The following is a 25,229-nucleotide window of genomic DNA, read 5'->3' on the forward strand; positions in this document are numbered from 1 at the left end:
ATTTATAATTGAAGTTAATGAAAACGATGATGAAGATGAGGATGACGACGACGATGAACAAGTTCAAACAGAGAGTGAACATGAAAGTGACATGGAAATTGATTTATAAAATAAAACACTTTATCATAAATAAATTCAAATTGGTAGATATTCTGAAGGTAGACATCCTAATTTTAATGCTGTCAAACTATAATTTTTAAGCTAAATATGACATTTACGGGAACACTCATAGAATAAAATTTTACTTACTCTTACATTACATCAGAAATAGTTACAAGCTATCGCGAGATTAATCCGGGCACACTTTTCTACGTGTGTAGCATGTCGTCCTACCTCGCCCCCGCCACGTCTCTCACCCCGCAAGGAGGGTCGCGCACGAAGTTGTCAAGCTATATACACTCGCGAGCAACCAAATCGACTCAAGCCTTCACGGCGCACATATACATTGATTTTCCTAAAACGATAAATGGTAAATATAAAAGTGATATGTCATTCGAAAGCTGAAGAATTAGGCTTTCAATTAAGATCAATACCATAAAAAAAAACTAAGCGCAGATTTAATGACGCATTTTAATTGCCCGTCAGTGTTAATTACCTCATTAGGAATCCACGCCTTGCGCTACCTGATCCCGCTATAAAACCTTTCCACATCCGGTGTACCTTATCAGTCGCTTGTTGCAAGTTGACCGGTACACATCTCGTTGCATTGTATTCCTTGTTTTCGCAAACCCATGGATACCACACCAGAAGAAGCTGCTCAAGTTGTTGCCTTGCTGCAACAAGGGTTAAGTCAGCGAGCAGTCGCTGCCCAGCTCCACTTGAGCCAGTCTGCTGTATCCCGAGTATACAGACGGTTCCAAGAGACTGGTGCCTTCAATCGAAGACCAAGAACGGGCCGCCACCGCTGCACTTCAGAGAGAGACGACCGCTTCATTGTCTCAACCTCGCTGCGCAATCGACACCTTACGGGCGTTGATGTGCAGCAAGAACTGAGACGTGTACGACAAGTGGCTGTCAGCGAGTGGACAGTGAGAAGACGCTTGAAGGAAGCCAACTTGACACCAAAAAGACCTGCATCAGGCCCCAAATTGACTGCAGGCCACCGACAAGCGCGTCTTCAGTTTGCTCGAGAGCATCTCGATTGGAGCATTGCGCAATGGCGGTCGGTCCTGTTTACTGATGAGTGCAGAGTGTGTCTGCATGGCAGTGACAGGAGAGGCCGGGTCTACCGGCGTCCGGGGGAACGATTTGCCCAATGTTGTTTCGCTGAAACAGTAGCATATGGCGGCGGTTCCTGCATGATGTGGGCTGGTATTTCTCTAGAGGGAAAAACCGCACTTGTTTTCGTGCCTGGAGGCGGCCGAGGAGGCGGGTTAACAGCTGATCGGTACATCACCGACATTCTACTCGGTCATGTTGTGCCCTATGCAGAATTTGTCGGTGAAGACTTCGTGCTAATGCACGACAATGCCCGCTGCCACACGGCACGAGTCAGTCGGCAGTTTCTGAGAGAGAAGGAATTGCGCACGATGGACTGGCCTGCGCTCAGTCCTGACCTGAATCCCATCGAACACTTATGGGACGAGCTCAAAAGAAGAGTTCGGGCCAGGAATCCAGTCCCTGCAAGCGTGGACGAGCTGAAGACAGCTTTATTAGAGGAGTGGGACGGCATTCCTCAGGAAACTGTCAAAAAGTTGATAAGGTCTATGAGAAACAGGCTGCAGGCTGTAATTAGGGCAAGAGGGGGCAATACAAAGTATTGATTTAAATAAATAAATTTTTATCTTAACATTTTTTGTTTAATTTGTATAATACGATACCCATACCCTTTTTTCCTAAATTCCCGTTTTTCCTACAATTGCGTTCAGACATCATTTATTTCAAAAATGATGAATGGATTTCAATAATAATGATATCAAATTAAAGCTGACATCTTAAGCTTTTAAATGACATATCATTTTTATTATTTCTATTCATAATTTTACTTGTATTAATGTATGTTTGCGCCGTCAAGGCTTGAGTCGATTTGGTTGCTCGCGAGTGTATAAGGGTTTACAAAGATATTCGGGAAATGCTCCGTGAGTGAGCGCTTTCGCATAATCAGGTTACCGGTACAGGTAGGTGCAGGGAACTTGCCTCTCTATGTAAGCACCCTAATATAGTAATATAAGCTGTAACCGCGAGCTTCGCTTCGCTTTAAAAAGTTTTCCTGTGGGAATTCCTCGATAAAAAGTAGCCTATGTTTTTTCTCTAGACCATCTGTACTTATACCAAATCTCATTCAAATCCGTTTAGTAGTTTTCGTGTGAAAGAGTAACAGACAGACACAGTTACTTTCGCATTTATAATATTAGTTAGGATATAGTAAGGATTATTTAAATTTAAAGGATATAGCATATTTTCTGATTAAGTACTTCAGATGAAGGAACATAAGTACTTCTCTAAAGAGATGCTTCAGATCATGATGATTGATGAGGCTGAGACAAAGCCCAACCAGAGTTTATAATAAAAATACCTCTTATATTTATTATATTCTGAGGGGGCGAAGTTCCTGTACTGTATGGCTCTCTCGAGTGGAACCTTTGTACAATACATATTCCCTTATTTTCAACTATTCAGCTCTGCTTTAGTCATGTTAGTTGAGCAGTAGTTTGGGTATAATAATATTAACCTGCCTACTTGAAATATCACTCATAAAATTAAAAAATATATTAAAAAAAACAATAAAAAAATTTTTTTTAAGAAAATAATTTGTACTGTATTAAAATCGTAAAAATATAAGCACTTATAAAAACATCAACTTAATTAACTCTGGAATAACTACCAATAGACTTTAACTTATAAAATATGCACCTAAATGAGAACAAATAAAATACATTTTAGAAAACAGCTTACATCAAATGTAAAGATAAAATCAATATAAATCTTGCACTCAAGTACTATAACAATAATGAGTGTAAAGGAAGACGATGCACACTGGTTCCATATTTTGTTTCTATGTATTTCTATGGAATATTGGCTAGCGTCTGTAACCGCTGCCTGTCTACCATTAAATATATTATCATGTGGTCGAAGACTAATTTTAATGTAAATCTAAAGTACAAATACACAGGTATGTTGCAAAAGAGCTATAGCAAGGGACCACCAGTGGTATTCGCAAAAACTAATCTTTAAAATTCGCCAAAAAATAATTACGTTTAGGTTTCTCCATAGACATTTTGTTGGTCAGGCGACACGCATACCACTTTTGCAACACTTGTATATTTTAATGACATTTATTACTCTAAGGGCCTGTTCCACAATGTCTGGTTAGTGGCTACCTGTCGGATAAAATACATGCTGTCACTCTCTGTCATTATTTTTTAGATTTAGTGTCAAATTTTATATGGACTGACGTTTCTTAAATCGAGATTTGATACTAAATCTAGATTTAATATGTTTCTGCAAGTGGCCCTTATTACTCTAATGTTAAATCTCGATTTAGTGTCAAATTTTATATGGACTGACGTTTCTTAAATCGAGATTTGACACTAAATCTAGATTTAAATGTTTGTGCAAGTGGCCCTAAGATTTTAAAACAAATATTCAAACCATAGTTTTAACTATAGACAGTCTTTTCCTGCTCCCCTCCCCATCTTCTAAAACCACCAATTTATCAAAATCTTTAACAAACTTCTTGATATAATCCACCTCCTTTTTCAACAACCCTGGGGGTAGATCAAATTTAGTGTACTCTTCCCTACTAACCAAATCATTGAAGGATTCTTTTAAATTTTCTTTAAAATCTTCGTCTATATCATCATCAATATCTTCTTTATCATCCGCTTTGTTTTTGAACGCAGCTTGCCACATTTTTTTCTCCTTTTTAGCTGATCTTAGTATAATATTATCTAGATCCGCCAAGGCTTTGCCTATGTCTGCGTTATTCGGCTCTAACTTCAGCGCTTTCTTATAATATTTTTCAGCCTCTTCGTACTGCCCCAACATAACGAATGCCTTACCGTAGTAAAACAACCCTTTGCAATGTTTCTCTATATTCGTCACTCTGCCTAAATCGTCGCACATAAGCAATACCTTATTCGGTATTTCCATTTTGGAATAACACACAGCCAAATTCACATACACACTACATATAAGTCTTTTGATTTCGTTGGATTCTTCTTCAGTCTTCGGGCAAGATAGCTGTAGGACGGTCAAGGATTTGTGATAGTCTCTAGCCGCCTTGGAATAGAGTCTTCTTTGGAACAGATCCTTGGCGCGTGCGTTGGAAGCAGCTACAGTTTTTATTGTGACTTTGTATTTCTTTTGCTCTTCGGACGGGAGGTCGTTGAACCTGCAATGAATGAACGAATATTGAATGAATGAAGTTGGCAGTCATTATTGACATTCGTTAATGCCATAGAAATAGCATTATACCAATAGTGACCATTTTGCAACACACCTCTCGGTTTGAACATTCATTCATTTATTCTTTTCACCAGATTCATTTCATCCATTCATGAGAGAGCCACAAGCCACTATACCTCATTCAGGGAAACGACGTAGTACTAAGAATATACGAAAGCATATGATTGGTCATAGATAAGACGCTAAGGCCGCATTTACACTGTAGGTCATAATTAGTCTGTCGTTGCTCTCTGTACCGTTCGGACGTCCGTCTCACGTGTACCCTCTCGCTCTCACCCTCGTCAAAAATGGACCACAACTTTGAAAATTTGAATGAATCATTTATTATAAATATAAATGATAGGGGTGATGAGTCGTCAGAAAGAGATAAACAAAAAATATTATTGTGAACATACACAATTTTATTTCATACTTTAATTCAGAAGTGTAGACACGGCTCTACAATTTTAGGTAATCCCGTGGCCAAATGGGCGTGGCTAACTCATTTGTCGTCTTTGTCTTTTGTATGGAAATGTGGGACAAAGAGGGCGCTTTGCTACGTCGTTTCCCTGAATGAGGTATAGATAACTAGATTAATGGTGAACTTTCATTCATTTTTCTTTTCTCCCCATTCAATTTGTTCACTCATTCATTTATCTACATCATACTTATAGTGTGACAAACTTATCTGTTCCGGTGAGAGCGAACTTAATTGATCCATATCTCATTACTTACTAATGAATTGTATATTGTAAATGATTAGATGGGTTTATTAACACCGCAAGAGCGAATTAAAAATACGAGCAAACTTAAAATCTTATAGAATTAAGGAATATTAGTAATTTATGTGAGCTGTCACCGGAACAGATAAGTTTGTGGCACTGTAGATGTCTGCAGTATGCGAGTGCCTCACCGCCATTGGATGAGCAGGTGGAAGCTTCATTCATTTACTCATTTAAACCCGTTCATTTCGTTCATTCATTTATCAATGACAGCCGCAAGCCACTATATAGTGCCACAAACTTATCTGTTCCGGTGAGAGCGAACTAAATTGGTCCATACCTCATTACTTACTGTACTAATGAATTTCATATTGACCATGGAAGTAATAATACACTGTGTTTTGAAATTGGACAGCCGAGTAGTCTATGAGTTAATTTAATATTTTTTTTGCATAGCTCTCTTCGTACAAAATCTACTAAAGTTTACACAACTAAATCCTGGCAATTGTTAGAAAGAGAGGAAGGGCTCTGTGGTAACCCTCTCTATCGGCTCGCGGCCTCTTTCACTTCAAATATAAATCTTAAGGTGAATTGATTAGGTCTATTTTTGTTTGCATCATTTTGGTGAGTGCGCATTCCTGTTATATTATTACTTCCATGATATTGACATAGATTATATGGACCAATTTAGTTCGCTCTCACCGGAACAGATAAGTTTGTGGCACTATACATGTAACTATATTAATGGTGAACTTTCATTAATTTTTTCTTTTCTCTCTATTCATTCATTTAAGGTTGTGTGGAAGAGATCGCTATAAGCGATAAGACCGTCTTTTGAACCCTAGTTAAGTTGTAAAATTGATAATTATTTCTTGGTGTGCAAATAAAGAGATTAAAGAGTAAGAACTCTATCTATCTATTTATTTCAGCAATATACTCTACTTACATGTCAGCAGTATGCGAGTGCCTCACCGCCACCAGACTGACAGTGAACAGGGCGGGCTCGGGGCGGATGCGGGGCGGGACCCCGCGCGCGCCCCACGCGGCTGCTGGTTGGATGAGCAGGTGGAAACGGGCCTGGAACGGAAGCAGGCATCTATTCTATTCTAGTAGAGTACAGCGGTGGTAGCTCAGTCGGGTAAGCGCCCGCTTCTCACGCTAGAGATGCGGGTTCGAATCCCGGCGCTGACATGTACCAATGAGTTCTTTTAACTTAAGTACAATGTATACCATCGCTCTTACGGTGAAGGATAACATCGTGAGGAAACCTGCATTTCTAGATTTAGCACATCTAGATATGTGAACCCACCAACCCGCAGTGGACCCGTGGTGGGAAATGGTCCAAGCTTAGGAAGGCAGTTTAGACCTTGGGGATATGCACAAAGGTTCCACTCGAGAGAGCCAGGTGCAGGTACTTACACCCCCACAGAGAATAGAATAGAAGGAAGCAGGCATCAGAATCAGGTGATGGAACACTGGTGGAGGCCTATGTCGTGTCTTGAGTAAAACCAGTGAATTAATTAAGTTTTAAGTTGTAAATATTTTAAGTACTTACTAACCCACTGTATTTTAATATGTCTAAGAACAAAATGGATCTTAGTTATCTGAATAAAGAATTATAATAAAAATAAATTACTTTTTATTTAAACAAAACACTATTAACCTTAATGGCCACTGAGCAGGGAGGGAAGAAAGAGCGAGAGAGGAAGAGTGAGCGGGACAGGAAGACCTGCGCTCAGAAATTTGCAAATATACCACAGCCTACGTTCAGCAGTGGACGTCCTATGGCTGAGATGATGATGATGATGTTGATGATGGAAATTCTTTCCTCTCAGTATATCCCACTACAGCACTAAAGTCTGATTTTTTAATCTCAGATTTATATTGGCGAGACAATCGACTGTTTATGAACCGTTCAGAATCTGTCAATTTAGTATCTGAGATTAAAAAGCAGCCTTTAGGTAGACCTACCTATCACTCTCTCCACCAAACCCAAGGTTGGAAGATTAATTTCGCCTATACACAATTACTGTTCAGATATTGAATGTTTGTGTTTAGTCAATGATTATTTTAACTGAAAGAATAATTATGTTGCTGAAGTACCTGAGGTCCTTTGACAGTGGTGAGACCTATCTCTAGTCCAGGGATGAGCGTGCCGGTGCCTAGCTGGTATTTCTGAAAAAATTATGGGTTCCGCTCATCTGGCATAATCTTTATTGACCAAAACTCATTTCGCATAACTCGTATGGTCTAAACTTTTTTGGCCGAACCATCACTTTGCCAAGACTTATGTGGCATAAGGCTCGTTTCGTCTAAAACTCTTTAGGCACAATCTTTAAACACCTAAGTTTCGTTTGCTCAAATTTATGTTCGTCTATACCTATGTATAATCTTGTTTCTCGTAATGTTATCTTAATAAATAATATATTAAGTATGTAGTAAATGTACAAATTGTGGTATTTTTCTCCTACATCCCGAAAATCACGATATTGTATGATCAAAAAATCGAAAGTTAACGACCAATATAATTATTACAAAACCCCATGAGATCGAAACCTAAAAATAGGTGCGACGACGAGCAAAGCGAGGAGGAGCGTGTTAGGTGCACATGTTCATCAAAACCAAAGCGGAGCGCAGCGAAACGGAGCGTTTTCCAAACACGGAAACAATACAAGGCACCAGTATGCGCTATGTAGGGAGACGCTCCGTCAAAGTTAAAGCCAAACGAATATTATTACTTTGTATAAACCTAATAAACCTATGCCATAGCATTATTAGGCTATTCAAGATTTGGCCATACCATTATTAGGCTAAACAATGTTATGCGAAATAACTTTTTACTAAACGAGATTTATGCCATACGATTTTCGGCGTAACGAGACTTTGACCAAACGTTACTATGCAATACGAGATTAGGCAAATAAATCTTATGCCAAAAAAGGTAGAACCAAAAATTATATACTATTTATTGCATGGTGAGAAAATTATTATTAATAATATTGGAACAGTGGTAGCTCAGTCGGGTAACGCTTCTCACGCAAGAGATGCGGGTTCGAATCCCGGCGCTGACATGTACCAATGAGTTCTTTTAACTTAAGTACAATGTATACCATCGCTCTTAAGGTGAAGGAAAACATCGTGAGGAAACCTGCATATCTAGATTTAGCACATACAGATATGTGAACCCACCAACCCGCAGTGGACCACCGTGGTGGGAAGGCAGTTTAGACCTTGGGGATATGCACAAAGGTTCCACTCGAGAGAGCCAGGTGCAGGTACTTACACCCCCACAGAGAATAGAATAGAATGGTGAGAAAAACCAAACAAGGGGTCAGATATCTGCCTGGCAGACTGTACAAGGTGTTTTTTCAGGAAGTTCAGTCAATAAATCCAAAAAGGGAAGCCTATGGGAATTATGTTATATGTATAAAATGGATCATTAAATTTGCCAATGGTGTCCATATAATACTTACAACAGGAGCTCCATGGTTCATTGTAAGTGTGCTATCAAATGATATGCTCTCCTTCTCCCAGTAGGCTGCATAGTGGATTGTCACCTCCGCATCGTACGGGACCAGCTCTTCACCTGAAAGATATTCATACATATGAGTCCTTCGTCAAGTCGCGCGCCTTAGAGTCGCGCGCCGCGCGAGTTGGCATCTACTGTTTTTTTATATCATCAACTCGCGTGCCCATGTAAAGTACATGTAAAGTACGGTCAGATGCAAACGAATTGAAACTAAAAAATATAGTTAAATATTGTCCCCTGGCTGATTGGCATAAGAAGGTACCGACTAGACGGTCGCCATTAAAGTAGATGCTTTGATTTCGGGATAATAAAGCCTATGTATTTATCATTGTAATTAAAAGTTAGGATCCACTTCCGTTTTCAGGACCTTGTACTGTACCTACCTTCTTTTTATTTTATTTTTTGTGTACTTTTTACTTTTTTTTCTGTTTGTTTTTGGTGTGTGTTTGCAGTGCACTGAATAAACATTTTCTTTCTTTCTTTCTTTCTTTCTTTCTTTCTATGTTGGAAGTGCGGAATGAGGCAAAAGGGGATGTGACCTATGACGCATGGTACCCAAGATTGCTATCTCTCTCATCCCGTGCGCCAATTTTACCTGTCATAGCTATGTCCTTCAAGTTTTTGTTGCAAAAACCGGTTTAAAGGGTTAAAACGTCATCATTGTTTTAGTGACGTCGTTTTAGTGTTACTTCTAATGCGAAGCAGAGATGTACAGTGCATTACTTACAGTCTACAGTACAGTGCAAAAATATATAGTGATATTATTGTTTATTTTTATTTGCTTTGTTATATAAGATTATAAAAATATTAGTGAATTTATGTTGATAAGTAATAAGCCAATTTTTTTTTGTTGATTATTATTAGAATATTATATCTTAAATTATACATCTCCGAAAGGATATTGTGTTTTATTTTTAGGTAAAGTCCTATAAAATACCCTATACATTTTAAGTAGTTACCTTAAGCATAATAAATTATAACTTTTGTGGCTGACTCTACATATTTTCACAGTCGAGCGAGTTGACGACAAAAAAAGTAGGTAAATACGGGACGGGCAACGCGCGCGCGGCGCGCGAGTCTAAGGCGCGCGACTTGACGAAGGACTCCATATTGTACAGGATATAAAAAAAACTCAGGCATTTATTCAAGGAAGATGGTTTTTGTTCTACAACTAAGGGTGACATGCACCAAAGTGTTAAATCTAGATTTAATATGTTGGTGCAAGTGGCCCCTAGTGTACTAAATGTGGACTTGATGCTATGGCCTACAGAAAGTGTAGGAAATTTATAGCACAGAGCATATTCTATTCTATTCTCTGTGGGGGTGTAAGTACCTGCACCTGGCTCTCTCGAGTGGAACCTTTGTGCATATCCCCAAGGTCTAAACTGCCTTCCTAAGCTTGGACCATTTCCCACCACGCTGGTCTACTGCGGGTTGGTGGGTTCACATATCTGGATGTGCTAAATCTAGATATGCAGGTTTCCTCACGATGTTTTCCTTCACCGTAAGAGCGATGGTATACATTGTACTTAAGTTAAAAGAACTCATTGGTACATGTCAGCGCCGGGATTCGAACCCGCATCTCTTGCGTGAGAAGCGAGCACTTACCCGACTGAGCTACCATCGCTCTCAGCGCATATATACAATGCACATTTTATGCACTTCTTAAACCAACCTTCCTCAACAATAAGTATTTTAACATCGCCAGACGGGATGCAGTCGGTCATCTTCTGCGCCAGCTCGCTGAACGAGGCGTACTCTGGGGAGCACAGCATGTCCATGCCGGCCGACTCCGCGATGCTCTTGAGGACTTCTTCTGCATCACTGTGGAGTTATGAGAATTAAGGTTTGTGCATATTGTTTCGGGTAAAGGTATTATGAGTTGCTGACTGCCTGAGTGCATGACGTGAATAAGATAGATAGAATACATTTTATTTGTATGCAAAAAATATATAATACATTAACAAGTTGTAAGTCAATTAGGGCACAAAAGGCTGTCTTATCACTAAAAGCAATCTCTGCCAGACAATCTTTGGATGGAGGGAATAAGATATTAATAATAAGGTACAGTCTTAGACAAGTAAACATATCTCTGGGTACAGTTGATAATAATAATTTATGGAGGGTCGTTTCCTGCATCCAGAGTTGTCGTCAAAATATAATAGGCCCGTTTGGACAGCTACACAAATTTGCTATTTACTCTTGATTTACTTGATGAAATTCATAAAAAGACACATTCTGGCTTATTATTTAAGGGCAGAAAGAAAAAATAACTTTTAAAGCACCAAAAGTTCAATTCAATCTTGTTTGTGGCTATATGTCGTGTGTGACTAACACAACAAATCCGGCCAATTACGATAGTGTTGAGATACACACAATGTTTTTAACTGTCTTTACGGTGGTGATTTAGAGATATTTACAAGATTAATACCTGAAACAGACGTACACAATTTATACAAGGACATCACAAATATAGGGTTAGTATAATTTTAGTATATATAGTGAACACAAACAAATTTATAGTTTAATATTGTTAGTTTTGAGGAATTTGTACAGGATGTTAGCGATTGGAGTATGTACAAGTGTTAGTAGGTAATTGATATTTACAGGTCTTGGGATAGAAGGGGGGAGGAAATCATAGAGGGAACTTTGTAGGTTGGGACATTCAAAGAAGAGGTGGTCAACAGATCCTTCGCTGGTGCCGCAGTCACACACAGAACTATCACGCACCCGAATCCTAGCCAGGTGGACAGGCGTGCACGCATGACCAAGGCGGAGTCTGCAGATTGTTGAGGTTGACGGTTTATCTAGAAGTCTTGCTCTAAAAAACCATGGCCTTTTGGGAATGTGTGGTTGGATTAAGGAGTAATACTTACCTTTAATATTCCTGGATGCGTCCCAGGACTCTTTCCAGGAATTATCAAGCCTCGGTCCTGCGAGCGAGGCAAGGTCGTGGGCAAAATTTTGGTAATGAGTATCCAGGCCCAAGCTAATGGCATCCTTAGCGAAGGAATCTGCACACTCATTACCAATGATGCCACTGTGGCCAGATATCCAGGCAATAGCCACCTCAATACCCTGAGTCTTGCAACGGAAGAGAGTTTGTCTAATTTGAAGAATGATAGGAAATTTAGATTTAGATTTAAATGGGAATGAAATAATAGAATGTAAGCAACTTGAAGAGTCTGATAGGATAATAGTTTTATTTAGTTTGTGTTAGTTTACTCAGTGTAGAGAAGTGCCTCAAGAATAGCGGTAGCCTCGCCCGTGAAGACGGAGGATTCAGGGGGGAGTTTGAAATTGAGGGTAATTTTGTATTTAGGAAGCCAGACAGCTACTAATTGTTTAGATTTTTCATGATTTAGGTTTGACTCCAGCTGTCATCCTATAAATTTTGGAGCTGTCCAAACGGGCCTATTATATTTCGACGACTGTAGTGTGTAGGTTAGAACTTAGTAAGTTCAACTTACCTTTCATCAGAAGAAACAGCGTTAAATAATTCGTCATCATCCAGGAATGGATCTGATTTACTTTTCTTGTCTTTGAAATTAACATCCAAGTGGAATTCAGCACCATGCGACGACATAAGCTCTCTAAAATAAACATAAAAGTTTAGAGTAAGTTTATTGAGAAAATAAAATCGGACATGATAAATATTGAAATTATAACTAGATACTCACTTTAAATTTATGCCTTTAGAGAACACTGCACCTGTTTCGTTCGATTCGTCCATTGTTTGTTATTTTATTGAATTTAAAGTAAGTTTTTTAGCAAAAACAATCAACACAACGCCGCCCGCCTGGCCCGCCCGCCGCAAGTAAAAAACAAATATGAAGTTTAAAAAAAAATCATCACAGAACAGTTTTTTTTACTTTGAATTTATTATTCTGGGGATTTGTGACAGTACAGGAGGTCTACTTTGAATTTACGACCTTATTGAAATAAATGCCCTTTTTATGTTTAGTCGCCGCCGCCGCCACGCGTCATAAATGAGAGGCTGACAGCCACGGCTTATGGACGCTGTCAGCCGCGACTTAAAGGTATCTAAGAAAGGAATACGCTGTTCAAACTATCGGTCGTAACTCGTAAGTAGTGGACGTAACCTTGGACTGACCTTCTTCATAATATGATAAGGTTTTAAGGTGGGGTCTATGCTTATAACCACTGCATTAAAATAAAATTAAAAACGGTGGTGCAAGAACATAAATCCAAAGTACGCCCACTTTTCTAGGTGTCAAAACTAAATGTCAAATTTATGAAACTTGAAAATATTATCTGTGAATTGGAAAAAATTACAACCGTTTTCAGTTTTTGTGCGAGAGTTTTTAACTTTTCTATAAAATTTACTAAACTAGGTAAGAAATACACCAGTAAATGATCAAATTCAGCTTAAGTATAACTGCTTTAAATTTTAATAAGCACACTGGTTGCTGATCACCAAATATCTGCAAAACATACATGTTTCCTCCAAAACAAACATATTTCCTCCACATCATAAAATATTTGTGACTCTTGTAAGTTCGAGTTCTTCCAACTGTTTTTTAGCAGACACTTTGGCTTACCACGAAAAATTATATGAACCGATAACTTTCGCTTCCACATAGCCAGTAGTACGACCAACAGGTGGTCAGGCTGATGAGGAAAGTTGAGGATATTAAAGTGTAACTATAGAATTACTTCAATAACAGACGGTGTCGTTACGACTCTTTCAACAACACGGCACTTACATGAAATACTAAGGAATGCAGATATTTCTAGATTGTTTTTGCAAAAGTTGGAATGAACACTTTTTCATTGTCATTGTCACACAACACATAAGTACATTTGAACATCCAAGACCGTAAATATCTGTCTAAACCAGGATTTGTTCCTACCAGGACTTGAACCCTGTACCGTCGTCATGCCACTAGCAGAAGCACAATAAACCAACTAGACTGACCTTTCCTCTAAAAAAAACTGCAAACCCAACATCATTTTTATTTTTTTAAAATTTCGCAGAAAAAAATGGCGGACGTGAATGCCCACCGCATGATGACGTGTCCGTACAACATGGCGCACCAGGTGGAGGCGTACCGCATGCAGTACCACCTCGAGAAGTGCCGGAAGCAGTACCCTAATAGCAAGAAAGTCAGCTGTCCGTTTGACGCTACTCACATTTTGGCTGATGCTGAGTTGGATGTAAGTTTTTTTTTTTTCATATTTTGTTTGCCAACTTGCAATCGGTTTAATATAACCATAAGCAGTTTATTTCATTGTTTATTTGGCTTTGCAGGCATACCCTCCCATTGTAAGGTTGCCTTCTTAATGTATTATTATAGGTCTATGTTATCCCAGATATTTTTATTTTTAGTCTTCTGGTGGGTACATTACTGGTAAGGTCAGTGGCCAGTTTGTTTGGGTGATTTACAATCCAGTCTCGGTAGGTTCTTCTAAGTTTTGCAACCTCCTCTCTCATGCACCTCATCCATTCTGGTGAACCAGGGTGCATTTACTATGGCTTTGTGTACTCCGTTTTGAAATCTTTGTAGGATTTCAATATTTGTTTGGCTTGCTGTTCCTCACAGTTGAATACCGTAGGTCCACACGGGTTTCAGGACTGTTTTGTAAATCAACAAATCGGTATCTCTGATTTAGCTCGTCTCTTTTCTTCTGAATATGGTATTTCCAAGTTTGTTTCCTGTCTAAGTGGAAGCCCAGGTACTTTACAGGATGTAAGTTACGTATATTAGACTTTTGATGCAGCTCAGATGGTGCCCTATACCCTTAGGTACACTGGTATGCAGGAGGTGGAGGATGAAAAAGTGTTTGTTTCAGGTATTAACCTTGTTTATATTATGTAGTCTGAGCCTATCTGAAACCTAGTTAAACATTGTGAGATATGGCGTTTCGACTTTCTCCGTGTTCGGCATCATAAGGGTCACAGTGACAGTTAAATAAAGTCAATTTTTCTCTCCACCTTTAATTTGCAAGGTGCGGGTGCCTATATAAATAGAGTGAGTCGCCCGCGCGCCTCAGTTGGTTTTTGATTTTTGAAGTGAACACTTCGGCAAAATGGCTCAATGTAGCCACGGTTCTCGTCGTCTTCGCTCCGACGGGGAAAAATATAATAATATTGAATTTGCGGAGTCCTCGCTGCCGGGAGCTGTAGCGTGATGCGGACCAGGCGGCGCGGGGCCTGCCGGCTGCTGCGCACGCAGCCATTGCTGAGGATTTCGCAACGAAGGTTTGAGTTGATAAGCCGTGAGTAAAATGCTATTATTTACTGCTTTTAAAAGCTCAGCCACTGGTCATAATGCTCCGGCGCTTGGGGTTTTTATCCCACGCAGTAGGGTCCGATTCAATAGTCGTGGTGATGATTGATCACATATTCCGGTCCTACTAGTGGCGCTTGAGCTAGATACTTACATTAATGACCGCTTTAAGTAAAGCATATGTTAATTTTATACAGGAAAAAATAATAAAAATATATTTTTCTACCCTCAATTTCTAATATTTTTAGAAAACAGTTGATAAAAACTTTGCTATTACAATAATGCACTTGATTATAGCTTATGTAAGGCTTTACAAACAGGAGCTTTCCAGGACCGTCATAGGATTTTTTACAGGAAGCACGTGGCTCCGAGTTTCAGTATGTTGGGACATTGTGGCATGTGCGGCGACTAATGTGATCCGCCGGTACCTACCCGCTGAGGGTAGGCAGGCCGATTCGGTGAAATTGAAGTTTCGTGTAACCTGCACCCGGCCCTGTGCTCCTGCGCTGGCCGCCGTCTTGTGGCACCTGCATCGCAGCATACACCCGGCCCTGTGCTCCTGCGCTGGCCGCCGTCTCGTGCCACCTGCATCGCAGCGTACACCCGGTCCTGGCCCTGGCCACCGGTTTGTGGTACCTGCATCGCTGCATAGACCCAGCCATGCACTCCTGCCCTGGCGGCTGTACACCCGGTCCTGGCCCTGGCCACCGTTTTGTGCCACCTGCATCGCAGCGTACACCCGGTCCTGGCCCTGGCCACCGGTTTGTGCTACCTGCATCGCTGCATAGACCCAGCCATGCACTCCTGCCCTGGCGGCTGTGTTGTCCCACCTGCATCGCTGCGCACACCTGGCACTCCTGTTCTGGTTGCCAGATCCAAACGCCCCCTGTCTGGGAAGAGATTTTATGCTCAGCGGAACCGCCTGCACTATTGCTAGCACGGTCATCATCATCATCAGCCATCATTATGAGTGACTTATTTAGAAGGTATCGAGTAACGTGCGCTATTCATCAGTGATTTTTGCATATGCAGACGAACGTTTACTGCCAAGGTTGGTCATGTTAGCCATACAAGGGCACACCAACGAAGCCTGAGTAACCACCTGCAGTCGCCGTAGCCGCATCGGCATGGCTGACGACAAATCGGGTAACGTGCACCGCTTCTAAAAGTGTTATAGCACTTCAATTTGATGCCTCCGCTGAGGTAGGGTATTCTATTAAAGCAGCTTTCTTCTGAACTGCCCAAAGTGACCTGTAGACTGCTCCTGGGGATAGTTGTGCAATCAATTTTTTATTTCAATGTCTCTGCTGAAGAAACTGTCTAATGCAGCTTTTGTTCTAAACTGCCTTAAGATCATTGGACTGCTCATGGGAATGGTGACGCACGGTAAGTAGGAGCGTTACTCTATACTGATGAGAAACGAACGAACGAGAGCTGTCGTGCAATCGGCACGTTTAATACATACAAACAGATAGAGCGGCTCGCGCCGCAGTGCACTGAAAGTTCGTTTTTCGTCATATAAAGTGACCCCCCAGACACTATCTTAAGTGTCATGACACATCGGCAGATTCCAGCTTTGAGTCTTTTCTTTTCTCGGCTGTGAGCAAAGTGAATCCCACCGGCGAGTGTTCAACCTAAAAGCACTGAGCTAATTCCTGATTTCGTGAAAGTCGCTGTTGCTATACCATACCGCTTCACAAGTTACCGAATTTATTATGATCCTACTGTCGGGTGATCATGATCGGAGTGTCATCGCGGTTTCTGAGTGGCACCATATTAGCTGTCTTCCTTATGTCCCAGTGGATTGTGAGTGTGTATCCGAGCTCTTTGTTGAAAAATGCGTGAACCTCCTACGCAGCAGCTGTCTACTAGTTGTGTATCGAATAAATCGAGTAACGGTGCTCTTGCACGAGACGACTACCTTTTGGTAAAATTATAACTTCCACTATTCTGGGAACATGCATATACCTACTGTGTACTGTGTATCACATCACGTGTAGCCGCAGCCCTACTCAATGTACGGGGCTAGATAATAAACAATGGCAGTCGTCATTAAATTTCTATGAATTTCGAAGGTCATCATTTGGAGCACAATCCAAAGGGTGAAAGTACCTATTCATGCCTAAACGGCTTCTCTAATGAAAATGTATTTTTAATTCGATTCTGGCGCAAACGTTTCATAACTATTTTTCAACACTGTATCTGCTGAAACTACTTAGACTGACTGGTTAAGATGCAGACGTGCCGTTTTCACAATTCCATTTTGAGTAATCCTCAACTGTTTTATGGATCTTTCAGTTAGTTACGTAACTAGTTACCAAGTAAAAAAAAAAAAAAAAATATTACTTGTGTCATGCTCGTACTCGCATCTCATTTAGGAGCTCTCTGGCCTCTAGCTGAAGGCTAAAACTGGTATATATATCTACTAAGCTAGTACAGAGTTATAACCGGGCAGCGGTGACATGGTAGCTGCTTGATTTATTAGAGTTTGCTGAAAACTTTCTAAATAAGTAATAATAAAATTATTAGTCATAATATTAACTCTTCGCAGTTCTCTCAGAATGCAATACCAGCTCGCTGAAGTAGGTAACCTTCCTTAGCTGGACAACAACAAGCCTTTTTGTTTTAAAGAGTGTCACAGTTATTCGCCGTTCCACTGTCATATCAATGTCCAAGGACTTTTTCTTGGGTATAGCTAACTACCTAAGTTTACCTATAGATAGCCGCAAGCTATCTGCTGTTGGCGAACTGTCAGTTCTGATTGATAAGTCAGGCTCGAGGTGGCTCGTCCAACTGTCCATGTTCCCGCCACCACAGGATTGGTGCTTCCACAGATTAGAGAGTCTATGTTGGCTGTCGTTGCATCAGGTCTGATCAGGTACAACTAACATCTTTACGTACCATCTTTATTTAATCGAGCTATTTTATTTTGTTTTATCTAGGTTGACTTAATGGTTTCAAAATCGAACCTACAACAATGTAAGTAGGTACCTACCTACGTACCTTTGAAGCTGCAACAAGGCGAAGCCTTAAGTTTTTGGCCGAGACCTGCCCTTAGTGTTGACGAACATACCTAAAGGTGACCTTGTTAATGTTTTTCATATGAAGTACTGAACATTTTACTTATCCTGGTGGCATGACTGATCATTTACTTACCCAGCTAAGACATGTTAGCCGGGTTTCATTTGTCAACTATTACAATGGTTATTGTTGTGTTAATCAATCTTTATTAATTGATGTCATCTACCAAGGAATGCTGCCAGAGCTCATAATATTCACACATGATGATACAGAATGATAGTAGCCCACAAAATCGGTGCAAAGGCTTATAAAATAACTTTCCTTCCTAGTAGGACTGCACAGGAACTCGTTAACCGCCGAGTTAGTTAGAATACAAAATTAGACTGTGTGTTACTTGTCAATCTAGAATATGAATATAGTGACCTGCATCATGTTTTGAAAAACTGAATACTTAGTTATCCGCCAGTGTCACAGCCTTCATCTAATCTTTTCCAGTAGCTGATGAGGCTGAGATATTTAGTAAAATTATCTTCCCTTCAAGCACCACTCCTCGTTCCAAGGACTAGATGCCGCGCCAGGTGTTGCAGGCCGTGTCGTCGTACAGGGCTGACTGAGCAGGTCCTCGAGGCTCCAGGGTCGGCTGCTGCATTTCTGAGGTCAGTCCAGAATTACATACCCTAGTCAGCATGTGCTGACCTGAGCCCCAGCGGCCTGGATCGATATTCTACATTTTACAGCTTTTAAATATTGTTGCAAAGTATTTCACTGGTTCCATCCATTCGGCTAGTGTATGTTAAAAATATTGCCTTGACAATAACAAGATTTTGATCAATAATTACTTATAAGTATTGCTTTCGAAGAGGCACTGTGTGTATCCATATGTATAAATACCTACCTATATGTATAGGTACATACCTTCCATAACTTTCTGACAAGTCAGGAATAATAAGGAAGTACTTAAGTCTTATGTATACTTATACCTTTCTTTTTAGTATATCTATTACCTAGAAATCTATGCATTATAAATTTATAGATTCAAATATTTATCTACTGATATACTCATCAGTAGCTTATGGGTCACAGTTGGTTTTCTCTCCACCATGCGATAATAAACACATCTCACAATGTTTAACTAGGTTTCAGATAGGCTCAGACTACATAATAGACGCATTTTTCCTGAAATAAAAATGACATATTATGTATCTAGCCTATCTGAAACCTAGTCATTTCTGCATGGTGATATTACAACTGAGGCGCGCGGGCGACTCACTCTATTTATATAGGCACCCGCACCTTGCAAATTAAAGGTGGAGAGAAAAATTGACTTTATTTAACTGTCACTGTGACCCTTATGATGCCGAACACGGAGAAAGTCGAAACGCCATATCTCACAATGTTTAACTAGGTTTCAGATAGGCTAGATACATAATATGTCATTTTTATTTCAGGAAAAATGCGTCTATTATCTAAATCCTCATGTAAAAGAACTAGCCTATACTTTAGGTATTCTTGGTTGATGATATAGCAACCTTATTTATCTAGACTACACTCTATTGTACACCAAAATAGTAACAAAATGCAATGTTGAAAATAGTTAAGAACTCTCATTTAACACATGGAAATAGGGTTGCCTTTAGCACAGCAGTACTTCAAAACATACAAGTATCTTCAAGCAAGAGTTACTCTTCTGTCTGGCAACTTAATAATGATTATGTTATCACCTACTTTTGTAGGTACTAAGCAGAAACAATTAATTCTGTTGTATGACTTCTGATAACTCATACATAGAGAGAAATATGATACCGCTTCACTATCAGGCTATTTCAATAGCTCTCATTTAAAAGAACTGAGCAAAGATAACTGGTATCACACAAGCCCAGTTTGTTTACAATGTTCTTAACTCCCTAAGCTTCAACCATTACCTGCCACACTGGTCCACCCACTACTAGTTTGTGGGTTGACACATCATCTTATTGTATGAGGGAATCCTACTAATATTATAAAGGCGAAAGTTTGTAAGTATGTGTGTCTTTGTGTGTGTGGTCTATGTTTGTTACTCTTCATGTCAAAAGGACTGAACCAATTGTAATGAAATTTGGTATGAAATTAGCTGACAATCTGGATTAACACATAGGCAACTTTTTATCATGGAATTCCCACGGGAAAACTTTTAAAGGTGAAGCAAAGCTCGCAGGACCAGCTAGTTGTACTTTAATAAATAAATAAATAAAAAAATAAATAGTCATTTATTTCAGGCTAGGTTAATTCCTCAATGTTCTCTCTCTCTCTCTCTCTCTGATTGTACTATCTTTACTCAACTCTCTCTCTCTCCCCAGTACCACGTGAGCGTCTGCCCGCAACGCGAGATGTTCGACCGAGCTCGCTTCGCCGTTGACGACTGCGCGGAGTACCGGCCGAGCGTCGAGCATCCGACCGTGCATGTGGCCACGGAGGAGAACTGGGACGATGTGAGTGTCTTTATATGTACTGGGTGTTGCAAAAAGGGTATACTAAGCCATTCTCCATAGTAAAAAGTCACGTGACCAACAAAGTTTCTATGGAAAATAAATATATTTTTTCGCAAATTTTGAAATTCTGATTTCAGTTTCGGGCTTAGATATACCATGCTGCACATGTAGGTTTCGGCTTAGTATACCCTTTTTGCAACATCCTGTATAGGTACCAGTGGAGTACCGGCCGAGCGTCGAGCACCCGGCCGTGCATGTGGCCACGGAGGAGAACTGGGACGATGTGAGTGTCTTTACAAGATTCAAGTGATAGTATGCTCAGACAGTGGTATTGATTCTGAAGGGCACACTTCCTAATTTTAAAATGAGCTAAAATTTCTAAATTTAACTGACAGCGCTAATTTTTGCTATTCTGAAGGCAACGATTTTAACGGCCAACTAAATTTAATAGGCTGATTTGACGTCTTTAAAATGAGTGTTCCCATACTTAGGACAAATACCAAATGATGGCAGCGAAATATAGATATCATGGAAATATAGTCGTTATTTTATTTTTTTAATCTTTATTTACTTTAAATACATAAAAACATGTTAAAAATATATTTAAAAATATACTAAATGCATTTACAGCCTATTATTATCGTGAAAAGCATAACTATTAGTGTTTCCGATGTGACTCATTATAGGTAATTTAGAAATAAATTACTGGCAACCCCAAAAAAATACATTGACTTTTTCATTGTTTTCTTTCTCCGATTGCCGGGAAAAAATTCGATGGTGATAAAAACGATACGAAAGATCTTAAATTATCCGTGATAGCTACTTGCTTACAAAGGTTTTCATTACACAAGTTTTCCTATAAGGTAAGCCATAAACATAGTGAAATGTTTAAGTACATATAACTTGATGGATTCGTCTTTGGAATTCGTGTTGATTGTTACGAAGATTTTGTGCAAATCCATTATATAAAATGAGAAATTCGCACCTTATTCATATTCTGCTTATTCGTGTATATTTGCTTACGAAATATTTTATAATTTCAGATGCAAACATAACCTTAAAACATCAGCCAGCAAGTTATATGAAACACAACACCTGCATCAACAAGTATGAAAGGATCCAGTCGCATTCCCGTTCAGACTATCTAAGTTACCTAAACAGAAGGTTAGTATTTATACTTACCCCCTTATTCATAAAAAAGTTACTGAACGGATTAACTATTGAACTGTTCTGTCCCTCTCTGACAGAGAACAATTTGTTCTTTGACAGAGAGTGACAAAACAGTTCAATAGTTAATCCCTTCAGTAACTTTTTTATGAATAAGGGGGTTACTATGTAATAGAGTGAAAAAAAAAGAAAAACCCATGTAAGTACTAACTTACAAAATTAAATGATTGAGTGTTAAAGATACTTAAGTACTTCAATCTCTCTTAGCGGTGAAACAATTCATCATCAGACCATAATCATCCACTGCTGGACATAGGCCTCTCCCAAGGAGTGCCACAACACTCTGTCCTCGGCCTTCCTCATCCAGCCACTACCGGCTACCCGCCTAAGGTCGTCGGTCCAGTGGGCAGGAGACGATTAGCCAGTCTCATTAATTGTCTACCGCTGATTGCATCAAAGTCTATCTTGGTACCAACCTACCTATACATACAGTTTGTTTTATGCAGTGCACTATGTGATGTAGTGAAAAATATTATAAATTATTCAATTTAGTTAATGTTATTCATATACTTATCATATTATTATTGTTACAGAACTAAATTGAAACCCAGGAAGGATTATAAAATCTTGTCTTCTCGAAGCGACCTCTTCCAAGACTCGTCAGTGCATATAATAAACAAGATTATTATATTTCATACAAAAGAACTTTGATAGATACATGTGACTATGTTATAAAATGAAATAAAGCTTCTCTAAATTGTGTTACTTTCATTTTCTAGTGGTAATAAAACTTAGTTGGCAGTGAATAAACTTAGTTAGTAAAGCTAACAAACCCCCTCTATTAATTATTTCAAAGATTGACTTTTGGTTACTTTAACAATGCAAAAAGTTTTATTGCTGCCAACATCATAATAACCATTAATTTGTTTGGATAGAGGGGAGATGACCTGATCAGTAGGTATAGGTTCCTATTACTTTACTCTTTAGTTCCTATGTTATGATAATCATTATACTTAGGTAAGAATACTCAAATTGAGCCAAGTACATCTACCTGCTTTATTATTAGCTAGTTAGAAAGATATGTACTGATCATAATCATTACAATTATTAAGAATTAGCCCTACTGTTCATCTTATCATAGGCAACAGGATTTTGATAAGAAGTTTTATAGTAGGTAAGTAAGTAAGTAGGTACTTTTCTTTGAGAAGATATGTAGAGTCCTATGATACTTACATAAGTAATAATAAAAAAACCTACTTACCTAGGTACTCACCTCTATTTCAGTAATCAAGATAGGTAACCTAGACTTAATGATTCCTCCTACTTACATACCGTAGCCTGTTGATTGTAAGCAACTTCTTACCTATACTTAGATACATAGTTTAATCCATTTTCAGCTTTATTTTTGGTTTATAACCATATTTTAGGTTAGTAAATAGATTAAATATATTCTACCTGTACACAAGGAATAATTAAGTTTTATTGTACCTACCTAATAAGGTACTTACATAAGGAAGCATCCTATCAACAAGAGCCCTACTTTGGTTGATTTTCGTCACAATTTGTACTCTCAGGGTTGGTAAAAATAACACAAATAAGGGGTAATTTCACATATTTATTTCTCCATAAAACAGTACACTTATATCACTGAAATTAGCTTAACTTACTTAAGGAAGACCTAAACTCCAGATTAAATCCATATTTATGCACCTACAACAACGATTTCCCATATATTTCACGGTTTTACTTTTAGAAATTTTAGTATAATTTTAAGAGGCACCTTTTCAGACCCCTTTTAAATTTAGGAAGAAAGTTGCTAATTTTACGTTGACATCGCTAAAAATGCGACCTTCAGAATACCAAATTCGACCATCTAACCTAAGTTGAATAGTTTTAACGCTGTCAGATTCAAAATTTAAAGTGACGTCTCTAATTTTGGAGATAAACGGTGCCTTCAGAATGCCAAATAAATTTAGAGGGAATGTAAGCGTTTTTTGACAGCGTTAAAATTAGAATGTGCCCTTCAGAATCGATACCAGTGTGCTCTTAAAACTAAACAAAGTTAGTTCGCTAGTTGAGCCAGCATAATGGCCCACCTTAGATGCTAAATGCGGAAAATCAGCGCGCCATGATAGATAGTTGTGCCAGTTTTTTGTTACCAGTGGCGTCCGACCGTCCATGTGACAACGGAGGAGAACTGGGACGATGTGAGTGTCTTTATATGTATACCAGTGGTGAAAGGATAATTTGTTTATAGGGGAAGCTGGCCCTGTAGCACGGGCCGCTTTTAAGACGTGACAAAAGTTCTCCGTCGCTCTCGCTCTTGAGGCTACGCGATGTGAGAGAGCGCGATGCAAAACTTTTGTCACGTCTTAAATGCGCCCCGTGCTAGCCCTGCTGGTGTGAAAAAATATATTTACCCATCATCAAATATGAGAGGTTCATAGTATTAAATTAGTTACTTCCATAGGGAAGCGTATAGGAACTGTGTTGTGTGAGACCTTCGCAACTGATAGATTATATCCACTAGAGTAGAGCTGATAAACAGCTGAACTGATTTTCATGAATCATGGCAACAAAAATTCGGTTTAACATTATCTATGGTCCAAAAAAAGACAGGCATTCAGAACAACTAACAAATAACCCTCCTTTTACATTGTAGCTTAAATATCCCATTATTTGATTTAGCTTTATAACTACTGTTTTTACACAGTCAAAAGTTTAAGCGCGCTGTCACTCTGAGAGTGGTTAGTTTTCTTTTCTCCAGACTGTACAATTATATTTTATCAATTTAAAATAAATCCCTTTTCTCTCTTCCCCAGGAGGTCTGCACCTCCTACGTGCCGCAGCCCAAGGAGGGGCACATCATCAAGAAGATCAAGGGCGCGACGCCGGCGGAGAGAAGGAAGGCGCGGATGGAGGGAGTCAAGAACTACCGGCCGCCGCCGCCGCCGCAGGACTAGACTCTTCTTCTTCTTCTTTATGCCTAGTTTCACCATAGTCTGTTAGATCCATATCACCCATGTTACATTGTTATGTCGTCAATTATACGTCATCTCCACATTAATAATAATAAGAATAATATTTATTCAGAAAACTATAGGTAGTATTTTAAAAATAGGTCAAATCTTAATGCTAAAGGTAGGTGAAATACTGCTCTGAACTAGGAAATTTAATTCTTGACAGATGTGTCAAAAGATCTAACAGAGTATGGTGAAACTGGGGCTTAATCTTCATCATCAAGAAGATCAAGGGCGCGACGCCGGCGGAGAGGAGAAAGGCGAGGATGGAGGGAGTCAAGAACTACCGGCCGCCGCCGCCGCCGCAGGACTAGGATGTTTATACAGATAGGGTGAGGATTTATCAGTGATGTTCCTGTTGGCAAGTCTATTGTACGGGGTAAGGGGCAGATAAACCTGACCCCCCTCAGAAGCATTGTTACTATGAGAAGGGGGTCAGGTTTCTCTGCACTTGACCATACCTACAGACCTCTACTTAAACTACTACTTTGAAGGGACCAACTGTGATTTCGAAAAACAGCTGTGAAATATAAATACAACAAAAATTAATGAGGCCCCTCTTTTTTCTGTATTTCAGAGTTGGTCCCTTAAAGAAAATTGCTAAGTGTGTTGGGGTTAACTTGTCCTGGGAATATCACTTGAAATCTAAAGATGCTCTTCTATGA

The 25,229-nt window shown here is 39.4% G+C and overlaps 2 protein-coding genes and 2 long non-coding RNA genes across 5 annotated transcripts; 2 read left to right on the forward strand and 2 right to left on the reverse strand.

The window, feature by feature from the left end:
• Positions 1 to 3,469: 3,469 nt before the first annotated feature.
• On the reverse strand, positions 3,470 to 12,454 carry LOC105398814 (inactive peptidyl-prolyl cis-trans isomerase shutdown-like). The gene is made up of 7 exons (XM_048624186.1): positions 12,318 to 12,454; positions 12,108 to 12,230; positions 10,313 to 10,461; positions 8,582 to 8,694; positions 7,212 to 7,283; positions 6,055 to 6,185; positions 3,470 to 4,333 (listed from the first exon to the last, which is right to left on the reverse strand). Exons 1-7 carry the CDS (start codon positions 12,368 to 12,370, stop codon positions 3,586 to 3,588), a joined length of 1,389 nt encoding a protein of 462 aa, XP_048480143.1. The 5' UTR covers positions 12,371 to 12,454; the 3' UTR covers positions 3,470 to 3,585.
• LOC125489194 lies at positions 10,930 to 11,847 on the reverse strand. The gene is made up of 2 exons (XR_007266806.1): positions 11,514 to 11,847; positions 10,930 to 11,068 (listed from the first exon to the last, which is right to left on the reverse strand). It is a non-coding gene; the product is annotated as an uncharacterized LOC125489194 (long non-coding RNA).
• Positions 12,455 to 12,882: 428 nt separating the features above from the next.
• On the forward strand, positions 12,883 to 24,686 carry LOC105398815 (gametocyte-specific factor 1). 2 transcript variants are annotated; one of them, XM_048624192.1, is made up of 4 exons: positions 12,883 to 12,992; positions 13,636 to 13,815; positions 20,246 to 20,377; positions 24,367 to 24,681. In XM_048624192.1, exons 2-4 carry the CDS (start codon positions 13,642 to 13,644, stop codon positions 24,505 to 24,507), a joined length of 447 nt encoding a protein of 148 aa, XP_048480149.1. In that variant the 5' UTR covers positions 12,883 to 12,992; positions 13,636 to 13,641; the 3' UTR covers positions 24,508 to 24,681. The 2 variants fall into 2 exon arrangements, with proteins under 2 accessions (XP_048480149.1, XP_048480151.1); XM_048624194.1 differs by lacking the exon at positions 12,883 to 12,992 and adding an exon at positions 13,066 to 13,151 and having other exon boundaries at positions 24,367 to 24,686.
• On the forward strand, positions 21,080 to 22,302 carry LOC125489195. The gene is made up of 3 exons (XR_007266807.1): positions 21,080 to 21,240; positions 21,421 to 21,541; positions 22,138 to 22,302. It is a non-coding gene; the product is annotated as an uncharacterized LOC125489195 (long non-coding RNA).
• Positions 24,687 to 25,229: the final 543 nt, after the last annotated feature.

Source organism: Plutella xylostella, chromosome 11, assembly GCF_932276165.1.
Source record: "Plutella xylostella chromosome 11, ilPluXylo3.1, whole genome shotgun sequence".
NCBI classification, from domain to species: Eukaryota; Metazoa; Arthropoda; class Insecta; order Lepidoptera; family Plutellidae; genus Plutella; species Plutella xylostella.

Excerpts from the sequence above, each read along its gene's own strand:
- LOC105398814 (XM_048624186.1), bottom strand. The coding sequence starts at position 12,370 with ATGGACGAATCGAACGAAACAGGTGCAGTGTTCTCTAAAGGCATAAAT. Across the intron at positions 12,231-12,317 it reads TCTAAAGGCATAAATTTAAA|AGAGCTTATGTCGTCGCATG; the intron begins GTGAGTATCTAG and ends TGTTTATTTTAG. Across the intron at positions 4,334-6,054 it reads CACTCGCATACTGCTGACAT|GTTCAACGACCTCCCGTCCG; the intron begins GTAAGTAGAGTA and ends CATTCATTGCAG.
- LOC105398815 (XM_048624192.1), top strand. The coding sequence starts at position 13,642 with ATGGCGGACGTGAATGCCCACCGCATGATGACGTGTCCGTACAACATG. Across the intron at positions 13,816-20,245 it reads TGGCTGATGCTGAGTTGGAT|TACCACGTGAGCGTCTGCCC; the intron begins GTAAGTTTTTTT and ends CTCTCTCCCCAG. Across the intron at positions 20,378-24,366 it reads CGGAGGAGAACTGGGACGAT|GAGGTCTGCACCTCCTACGT; the intron begins GTGAGTGTCTTT and ends TCTCTTCCCCAG.